General features: G+C 44.0%; 1 protein-coding gene across 1 annotated transcript; it reads left to right on the top strand.

Annotated features, from left to right (window-relative positions):
- The first annotated feature begins 242 nt into the window (after nt 1–242).
- LOC128841887 (exocyst complex component 1-like) lies at nt 243–7,640 on the top strand. Its single transcript, XM_054037393.1, has 4 exons — nt 243–375; nt 3,805–3,935; nt 7,210–7,438; nt 7,558–7,640. The coding sequence occupies exons 1-4, from the start codon at nt 243–245 to the stop codon at nt 7,638–7,640; spliced, it is 576 nt and encodes a 191-aa protein (XP_053893368.1).
- Nucleotides 7,641–11,177: the final 3,537 nt, after the last annotated feature.

Genomic DNA, 11,177 nt, shown 5'->3' with positions numbered 1-11,177 from the left:
AATGAGTATGTATGAAAGTGTTTGAACCCTCGGGGCATGGCCCTTCATTATACTGTGTACTGTATTCTCTTATAGCTAATCTGATTTGTAAAGTATTGCTCTATTAGGTCTGGAGAGTCTGGGCTTTTCTGCAAAACAATGTTTCAAACTCCTGGGTGTCCAGTACACTTGGAGATGTGTGCATAGCTTGTCAGATTGCATCCACCATTCTGCTCCCTGGCTTTATAGAAGATAGACTAACTATGTCAGCAAGCCTAAAAATGAGCCTCCAAGACATTGTTTTCAGACCTAAAAGAGAGAAACTTGTGCATGTCTTGGAATTATCAATGCCTTCCACTATGCAGAGAGAGGAGCAATCCTATCTGTGCGTTACAGGTATGGTGATTACTTCACACAATTATTTTAACCTGATAGAATTCTGTCTCATAAACACGTTGCTCATGCTTCTATATTTCACAGGGTGTAACACATAAGAGCAGCTATTTTTATCCAGTAATCTGAATGGGATTTTTTTTTTTTTTTTACATTTTCAATTTACCATAATTATTGTAATTTGGGGACATTAGTACATCAGGTTTAAATAAGAGAGGTTTTTTTTAGCGCCAAGTTTGTCTAGAAATGTAAAGAATATTTGACAAGAAGCTGTTAACAATATTAAAGTAATACATTTGACATTTAACTGCTTTTTAATAGATGTCATTTCCCCTTGAAATTAATTGCACATTTAGGTGGAAATGACAGTATTCTCTATTGTGTCTCTCTTACTCTGTTGAAGCACTATGGAGATTTGCAGTGTTCTATAAATGATTAATAATGATATAATTTTGCAATGGAATTGATATCACAAACCTGGTGACACTTCATGGAGAATATTTGGGATCTGAGCCACACAATTCCAATTACTTGCTTCACCTCTTCGAGAATATATTTTCATTCTGGAGTGAATACGAAAAGCATTATGTTTAAGCTGGCAAATACCTTTTGACTCTCCATATTGCTACTGATAAATTCTTCATAAATGAGAAGACTCTGATGGCAATTCTTATGAAAGTGGTTTTTTATTTAAAAAAATGCATTTAAAATTAATTCCCTATCCACTACTCAAAGCTGATTTAGAGTAACAATATCAAAGCTCTCTGCATCCACCATTCTGCTCCCTGTTTTTTTCAGACATAACTAATTATTTTCAGGGTTCTCAATAACCTCACTATGGCAATGTTCCAGGCAAACATACTCCACCCTTAGAAGATAACAAAAAAAGTTAGTGTTAAAGGTTGTATCTCGTGTATTCATCTACCCAAAGAGAGTGAAGATTTGCTAGAAGATAATGGGAGGAGGGGAAAAAACCAAAAGTTTAGTGACACAGAACAGAATTCAGTGAAATCTATGTGCATTTACTTAAAGCTCCCAACTATCTTCAATGTCAGCCAAGTTTTGACTTTAATTGAAAAATGCAGTATTTGATGCTAGGGGGTGGGCTTTTTGGATGGGGTGGGTTGTTTTTTGAATACATAAAAGGTGAAATTAAAGCAATAATTTAATCCTAAAGATGTTCTTTCCTCAGCTATTTTATATTCATGATTAATAAAACACACTGATATGTAATGCACATGAATTATCACACAATAATTGTTTTAAAGATGTATAAATTTGAGGCACAGCCTATTTCTAATTGGGCTAATGTTACCAATTACTGGTTGCTAAATCCCAATCCATGCTAATACAATACAAGTCAGACTTGTCTGTTCTGAGCACTACTGACATATTGCAAATGTAGCATGGTATAAAATCATTTTCCAGTTTATTATGGCCTGTGTACTTTGAACAAAGAGAGGTTTTCCCTACAAGCCTGCAGAATAGCTCCATCCCACAAGTAAATGTTTTTATTTTATCAATATAAAACAGCAATATGTTCTGCAAGATGATATAAAAAACATGCATAAAAATGCAAAAAGCAAAATTATACTAAAGGATCTGAGAAAAGCAAACCAGTTCCCTCTAAGGCAGCCTTGGATACTTGCCTTTTATCTAGCTCTACAAAGGCATTTATGGACTATGCCTGTTTCAGTGATATAACTGAATAGCTTTTTTCCCTCTGTCATTCAGTGTGATCTTCCTGTGATGCCGACAGTCCCAGCACATTGACAGATGTTATAGTGATGTACACAATATTTATCTCTATCCACGAACAGTGCTCATCTATTCATTAGGAAGGGCCCAATTATGCACGTTAGTCACAGTTTTCCCCACTTAGAAGAGTGTCATTCTTGCTGCATACTTCCAGCTCCTGTCCAGCTCCTGTTAACGATGATGGAAGTTACACCACTGAAGGGAGGTGGATCAAGCGCCATATTCATACCCAAACATCTCAAGCATGTAAAAATAGGCTTGGTATGGTTTGCATTAACATGACTATATAGCAGGTTATGATCTTGTGACAGTTTAATAAGTTTGATGTTTCCAACAACAGATATAAACAACAATTTATGGCCAGGTTGTTGTTTTTGTTAATACCAGGCAGCATTAATTGAATGTGTTTAATTGCTTAAAATCCACTAGAACTGTGGATGGTGTCAGTCTTTTGGTGACTGAACTGCCTTGCTCCTCTCATAACCTTCACTTCATGCAATGCACACTTTATCACTTAGCTGAACTTGTTTTCTAGCATCCCAATAGCCCAGCATATGAGAAGCTGGCAGACAGGAAGAAGAGAGATGGTTGAACACCAAAAGGCTGGTATTGGAAGCCACAGTTAGTAGCATCATTCGACTGAGTTCCATTACTTTTGTTGGGAAGGATGTAGCTGATACTTTAAAAGACCTAAGTCACGTCTGTTCTGGATGTAATTCAGTGTTCCCATGGCATTCTTTGTAACAGCAGGAGTTTCCCTTCACCTGTAACCAGCAGTCCCTGGCTGCGCACCGGTTCCCATAGGGTTGTCTCCTCCTGCCCCAGATGTGGCTGTATTTCAGGGGTGAAGTGTTTCCTACAGGGTAGGATTGTGACTGACTGTTGCTCAGGTGACCTCATGCAGAAGCCAGGCACACTGTAGTCCTTGCACTCAGCAGAGCATAGGGACCACTCCATCCTTGAAACCCCAGGCTACTAGGCAACTCAAAGGAAGAGATGTGTGTGTGTGTGGGGGGGGGATTGTCTGCCCCTCTTCCCTACTCTATGCCAGAACTAGCTAGTCAGAGGGTACATGCTGCATCCTCCAAGGGAATGTGCACGCTACGCCACTGCTTGAGTGCCTGGGTGCTCTGGAAGGAAGCCCAATCCTTCCTGGCACTTAACATGGGGTGGTGAGACTCCACACTGACCCTGGGCTGGGCAAGTGTCCGTCTGGCTCCATACATATAGGGCCAGAGGATGCACGTAAAGGACTTTGGGGAGCTTTGTAAAAATGCTTTCAGATTGCACAGGAGCTGTTATTATATCAGCGAGGAAGGTTTCTCACTGTGTTTGAACAGCCAGCTCCTGTGCATGATAGATGCTGATGCCATGTGGACTATCTCTACCCCGGAAAGGCATCCTCTTATCTTACAGTGTGTAGACAGAAGAAGAACCACACCCTTTCCTTCCATGCCAGTAATGGAAAGCAAGTTCAGATACCTGGTTTGTTAAACCCTGGCTTGACTGTAGTGTGTGGAGACACATTTCATTAACCACTATGCAGCCGACGCATCCCTCTAGTTGAAAGGGGAAATCACCTAAAAATCCAGATTCCCCACGTTCACTAAATTAAATACCTGTATTTTTCTTTGTTCTACATTTAATGTTATTTGTTGTTATTTCCTGTCCCAGTTACCAGAGAAAAAGATGTGAAAATCACTTATTTGATCACTGTAGAGGAGAAGACAAGCATCCAGTACAAAATCGATTGTATGTGGCTGCTGAAAGATCTAACCTTGATAGATGGAAAAGAGGCCATGCAAGTAAGTCAAATTGCTCTGTGATGGTTACCTCACAGATAATTTGTGGGGATACTGTGAAGGTTCTTGTAATGCACCTCACCACCACCTGCTCACCACCACCTGCAGGAAGTAATCTTGTCTGTGCTGTGGATCAGCTCCCAGAAACCATCAGTCTGTGGCAGCACAAGCACTGCCTTTCAGGCCTCCGCAGGCCTCGCTCTTTCCGTACAGGTAGTGCTAGGCACACACCAACTCCAGCATTCCCTGCAGCGTCCAGCCCTTTTCTCACTGAACGCTCATAGAATCACCAGGCCCGCTATTCCCCAAGGAACAGGACACACCTGCTTGTACGATATGGCTGGGGACCAGCACGTTGCTGAACACCACAGTACTTAAACTTATTCTTGTTTTCACTACAAATATATCATCAAAGAACAGAGATTCTAGTGATAGTGAGTAAGAGTATTGGAAACAAATGGTTACATATAAAGCAAAATCCTAACATGCTTTCTAGAGATTACATTTAACTAACAAGTTAACTTGCTGACTGCAGAAGTCTCTCTCACCCGAATTTCTCTCCAGCATTTTTTCCAGCCAAGCCTGGTTGAGACCCCTTTGTCATGAAGCAAAATCACTGACCTTTTGCTTCCTCCCTGAAGGGTGAAGGTGCGTATCCTTTGTCCACCAAGTACAGTAGAGCAAGTCTTTGATGGGGACCTCCAGATAAGATTCTCTTCCCTCCCTTCCTGTTTTTCTCTATTAGTTTCTGTCTGAAATCCACACATTCAGTTCAGCCTACACAATATTTAATTTATATGTAAACAGCTAGTTAGATAAACATTTCTTGTCTGACAGGAAACCTGATTTCCCCTTTGCAGGAGACCAGTCTCTAAACACAGACCTCATCATTTTCGGTGTATGTACATAAGTCTTTACACAACATCCATGCCGGCCTTTCGCATCAATGCTAATAACCAGGGTGACACCAGCTTTTATTTGAGACTTCACATGACACTCTTTGAACTGGAATGCACGTGTCAGATGCCAGAGATGGCCGTAACCCCTATAGACCCCCACTGTGCCCCCTGCCAGTTGGCACTAAGAGGTTCCTGGGTCACAGATGCTTAACTGTGGTTTTCTATCAAGGAGAGAGGCCTAGCATTAAAAAAAGGTCTGTCAGTTGTTATCTACTTCAGCTGCATTGATTTGGGTAAAATCGGTGTCTAACAATGGTGAGAGTTGGGCCTTTTCAGATATTTTTTGGTATGAATATTTGTCTTGGCATATGAAATCTCAGTGTGTGCCTGCCTCTCACCCCCACTCCAGTTCTTTTCATGCCAAGGTGCCAGGTAAAACGTTCGAAAGCACTTAAGTTAAGTTGGCTTCTAAATGCCACTTTCAGAGGTGCTTTAGTGTATGTCTACACTACCCAGGATTGGCGGATAGCGATCGATCTATCGGGGATCGATTTATCGCGTGTAGTGTAGACGCGATAAATGGATCCCCGATCGCTCTCCCATCAGCTGCTGAGCACCAGCTCGGCGAGAGGCGGAAGCAAAGTCGACGGGGGAGCTGCAGCGCAACGCAAAGTAAGTAATTTTAATTCGATCTAAGATCTGTCGACTTCAGCTACGCTATTCTTGTAGCTGAAGTTGCAAAACTTAGATCGATTCCCCCCCCTCCCCGCCAATGTAGACCAGCCCTTAGTCACTTAACCCCACAGTCGTTTTCCTCAGGGGTAGCTTGTATTCCTCCTATGGAACAGAATTTGTAGCCTACAGGTGAACAGACTGTGGGATGGCCATGTTAGTGTTGACTGTCCTAAGAAACTAAGTCCTGGGCTTTATCCTAGATACCAAAGGTGATTGGTTTTTCTGGCATGAATAAAGTAGTCTCATTGGGGAAACAGCCAAGGTAGCACATGCTCTTCCCACAAGTGTTCATGTGTGAAATCTACTCCAGCTCAAAAGATCTGAAAAGCCCATACCCTGGTCAGCAGCTGGCCTGTGAAGAGATATTTTGGCTGTTTGGTTGCTTTGGCGGGGGAAGAAGACAAGATAGGAAACATTTGAACATTTAATGCACCATTCTGCCCATTTGGATGGAGGAAGGAAACCTACAAGAAAAAACACACTATGCACGTACAACAGATGTAAATATTCAGAATACAATCAACCATATGTTTACTGCCCACTATCTGCAGTAACCCAAATCAATGCATTGGACTACATGTCTAAGACTTTCTGCCCATCTCTTCATGTCACTCTGTCTTTAGGTCTAAATCCTCAGCTGGAGGGGGGCAGGCAAAGATGGTTCTATGGGACTCAAACCAGCCTCCAGCGCAAGTTAGAGCAGGCTCAGCGACAATTACATGCTGTGCTCTGGTCCCACCTTCCCTGGCTCCCTGTTTGCCCCAACCTGCTTCCACCATCCCCCTTAAACCAGGAGGAGCAGGTACACCTCTACCCCGATATAACGCAACCCGATATAACACGAATGCGGATATAACGCGGTAAAGCCGCGTTCCAGTGGGGTGGGGCTGCGCACTCCGGTGGATCAAAGCAAGTTCGATATAACGCGGTTTCACCTATAACGCGGTAAGATTTTTTGCCTCCCGAGGACCGCATTATATCGGGGTAGAGGTGTATGTGGAGCCAGCTATGCCAGCGTCACACCACGAGAATTCCCCTACAGCAAGGGAACCCCAGCTTTCCAGGTGGTTTGCATTGCCTTAGATGGAATGGGGGCCCAGGATCTCGCTCTCTGAAATGGTAAACTCTTCAGGGCAGAGACTATATCTTTGGCCTGGTCTACACTGGGGGGGGGGGTCAATCTACGTTACGCAACTTCAGCTACATAAATAACGTAGCTGAAGGCGACATACTTAGATCTACTTACCGCGGTGTCTTCACTGTGGTAAATCGACATCTGATGCTCTCCTGTCGACTCCGCCTGCTCCTCTTGCCCAGGTGTAGTATCGGAGTCGACAAGAGAGTGTTCGGCGATCGATTTATCGCGTCTAGACTAGACACGATAAATCAACCCCCGTTGGGTCAATTGCTGCCCGTTGATCCAGCCAGTAATGTAGACAAGCCCTCTGTCTGTGTCTGATATATCATCTGGCACAATGTGGCCCTAATCTTGACTGGGGCCTCTGGTTGCTACAGTAATATAAATACGAAATACTAGTCAGCATGTGTCTTGCATATTGGCTATAGACTTCTTATATAGCTATACTTCTCATAGCTGGCTGACAGCTCTTGGATTACATAATGCTTGTTGTTTTAATTTGTAGGATTACCCGAAATTTGACATGCATTTTGAACATGTTTATAGCTGGGAAGCCTTCAGCACTGCAGCCAAATATGCGTTTACACGCTGCATACGGAAAATGAGTAAAATTCACTACAGAAGGGACATTGAGTTTGTGAATTTTGACGACGATTATATGAGCGCCACTGGACACTTCCAAGTATCTGAAGATACGATGCTTGCCTTGAAACTTTGTATACAGGTTTTGAACTGTGCGTGCCTTCTGGGCTGCTTATAGGAATACAACGGGGTGCAATGCAATGAGCTTTAGCCTTATTAAAACTGGCTTAATGTATGTTATACCTAACAACCTCTATTCTGACTACTTTAGGTCTGATTCTGAGCTCGCTTACATCAATACCAATCCGAAGTTACTGCATCACAGTCAGTGGAGTTACACCTGGTGCAGAGTGAGACTAGAATCTAGGCCGTTGTGTACACTGCACGTTCAATACTAAACTTTCAACAAAGTAATTAAGTCTAAGTCTAATAAACTGCCCAGGTGGTACCATTTTGCATATGGAATTGTCACGGAGCAAGTCTTTATTGTCGCATGAGAAAGCATGGGTTTGTTTTGTTTTGTTTTGTTGTAATTTAAATAGTTCCTAGAGCAGGGGCAGGCAAACTTTTGACTGGAGGGCCACATCGGGTTTCCAAAATTGTATGGAGGGCCAGTTAGGGGAGGTGGGCATGGCCCAGCCCCCACCCCCTATCCGCCTCCCCCATTTCTCGCCCCTTGATGGCCCACCCCCGGGACTCCTGTCCCATCCACCCCCCCTTCTTCCCTAACGGTCCCTTGGGACCACTACCCCATTCACACACACCCCCGCTCCCTGTCCCCTGACTGCCCCCGGAACCCCCGCCCCTAACTGCCCCCCGCCACCCTATCCAACTCCCCCCTCCTTCCTGACTGCCTCCCTGCCGGATCCCTGCCCCATCCAACCACCCCTTTTCCCTGTCCTCTGACTGCCCCCAGAACCCCCGCCCCTAACTGCCCCCCGCCGCCCCATCCAACCCCCACTTCCTTCCTGACTGCACCCCAGATCCCTGCCCCCATTCAATCCCCCTGCTCCCCGCCCTCTGACTGCCCCGACCCCTATCCACACCCCCACCCCGTGACCACCTCCCGAACTCCCCTGCCCTCTATCCACCCCACCCCCTGCTCCCTGCCCCCTTACCGCATTGCCTGGAGCACCGGTGACTGGCGGCGCTACAGCCATGCACCGCGCAGCACAGAGACTGGTCAGAGCTGCTCTGCAGCTGTGCTGCCCCAGGAACTCACAGCCCCGCCACCCAGAGCATTGCGCTGGCGGCGGGGCGAGCTGAGGCTGCAGGGGAGGGGGAACAGCAGGGGAGGGGCCAGGGGCTAGCCTCCCGGACCAGGAGTTCAGGGGCCAGGCAGGAGGGTCCTGTGGGCCGGATGTGGCCCGTGGGGCGTAGTTTGCCTACCTCTGTCCTAGAGCTTCAGCACAAATTGGTTCCCAAGAATTCTCCAGCTTTAACAAGTTGTCCTGGATTTAGTATCTTCCTTTGACAGTGTTCACCTAAATTTTCCCTTAGGGTCAGGAAAGAGAATCAAGAATAGAAGACACCCACTTGATTTCAAGCACTGGCTGGATGAAAATTAAACATTTAAGTAATTTTGCTCCATAGAAATTATACCGCTGACGCTTGTAAGGCCTGAATAGTCACAGAAGAAATTAAATTCCTAGTATCTGAGCTCTCCCTACAGCACTCCACTGTAAACTAGGCTAAGAATCTTCATGCAACCAAACTCTAATATGTCTTTTAAAACAGTGGTTCTCAATCAAGGGTGCAGGGGCCGTGAGCAAGTTTCAGGGGGGCCACCAAGCAGGGCTGGCATTAGACTTGCTGGGGCCCAGGGCAGAAAGCTGAAGCCCTACCACATGGGGCTGAAGCCCGGGGCCATGAGGCCCGCCATCTGGGGCTGAAACCGAAGCCTGAGCAACTTAGCTTCACAAGGCCCCCTGTGGCGTGGGGTCCTGGGCAGTTGCCCTGCCTGCTACCCCCTAACACTGTCTCTGGCTTTTATATGCAGAAAAACAGTTGTGGCACAGGTGGGCCGTGGAAATTTTATAATATGGCGGGGGGGGGGGGGGGGTGGAAGGGCCTCAGAAAGAAAAAGGTTGAGAACCCTGTTTTAAAACTTATCCATCTAAAGTTATTTGCTTGTTAAACCAGAAAATAAATGTCAATTGTTTTGCAGAGTGTTTGTGCTAAGAAATATTATTTCCAAATGTTCTGAAACAAAACATGGATCAAAAACAGATATCCTGTACATGCCCTCACTGTAATCCCAGGCATTTCACACGCTCCTTCGTCTATCCCACAGTGCGAACGGAATGTCTTTTATTAAAGGATCATTTCAGACTCTCATACGTGTAGCTTGTTGTCTTCTTTCTTGTCCCCTGTGTGGACTGGAAATATTAGACCATTCAACTTCTCCTCAATCTGTAGCAAGGATTTCTTTCAAGCAGGGTTGTAGTTCCTGTGCTGTGCTGAAACGACAACCCTCATTTCAGGTGATGGTACTCCCGCTCCTTTTGCTAGTGCAAAATGAGGAGGTAACTAGAGGACCTGGATTAGCATTTGGTACATTGTTACTGCAAATGGAAAAAAATTAGGGCTGTCAATTAATTGCAGTTTACTCATGCAATTAACTAAAAAAAAAATAATTGCGATTAAAAAAATTAATCGTGATTAATCGCAGTTTTAATCACACTGTTAAACAATACAATACCAATTGAAATTTATTACATATTTTGGATGTTTTTCTACATTTTCATAGATATTGTATTCTGTGTTGTAATTGAAATCAGTGAATATTATTTTTGATTATAAATATTTACACTGTAAAAATGATAAACAAAAGAAATATTATTTTTCACTTCACCTCATACAAGTACTATAGTGCAATCTCTTTGTCATGAAAGTGCAACTTACAAATGTAGATTTTATTTTATTACATAACTGTTTTGTTTTTGAGTGCAATGTAAAATTTAGAGCCTACAAATCCACTCAGTCCTACTTCTTGTTTAGCCAATCGCTAAGACAAACAAGTTTGTTTATATTTAAAGGAGATAATGCTGCCCTCTTCTTATTTACAATGTCACCTGAAAGTGAGAACAGGCATTTGCATAGCACTTTTGTAGCCAGCATTGCAAGGTATTTACGTGCCAGATATGCTAAACTTTCATATGCCCCTTCATGCTTCCGCCACCATTCCAAAGAACATGCTTCCATGCTGATGATGCTCGTTAAATGCTTTAATTAAATTTGTGACTGAACTCCTTGGGGGAGAATTGTATGTCCCCTGCTCTGTTTTACCCATATTCTGCCATATATTTCATGTTATAGCAGTCTCGGATGATGACCCAGCACATGTTCATTTTAAGAACACTTTCAATGCAGATTTGACAAAACTCAAAGAAGGTACCAATGTGAGATTTCTAAAGATAGCACAGCACTCGATCCAAGGTTTAAGAATCTGAAATGCCTTCCAAAATCTGAGAGGGACGAGGTGTGGAGCATGCTTTCGGAAGTCTTAAAAGAGCAACACACAGATGCAGAAACTACAGAACCCAAACCACCAAAAAAGAAAATCAACTTTCTGCTGGTGGCATCTGACTAAGATCATGAAAATGAACATGCATCAGTCTGCTCTGCTTTGGATTTTTATCGAGCAGAACCCATCATCAGCATGGATGCATGTCCCCTGGAATGGTGGTTGAAGACTGAAAAGACATATGAATCTTTAGTGCATCTGGCATGTAAATATCGTGAGACACCGGCAACAACAGTGCCATGTGAACGCCTGTTCTCACTTTCAGGTGATATTGTAAATCAGAAGCGGGCAGCATTATCTCCTGCAAATGTAAACAAACGTGTTTGTCTGAGCGATTGGCTGAACAAGAAGTAGGACTGAGTGGA

Source organism: Malaclemys terrapin, chromosome 8, assembly GCF_027887155.1.
Source record: "Malaclemys terrapin pileata isolate rMalTer1 chromosome 8, rMalTer1.hap1, whole genome shotgun sequence".
Lineage (NCBI taxonomy): Eukaryota > Metazoa > Chordata > Testudines > Emydidae > Malaclemys > Malaclemys terrapin.
This window is presented reverse-complemented; position numbering and strand designations above follow the sequence as displayed.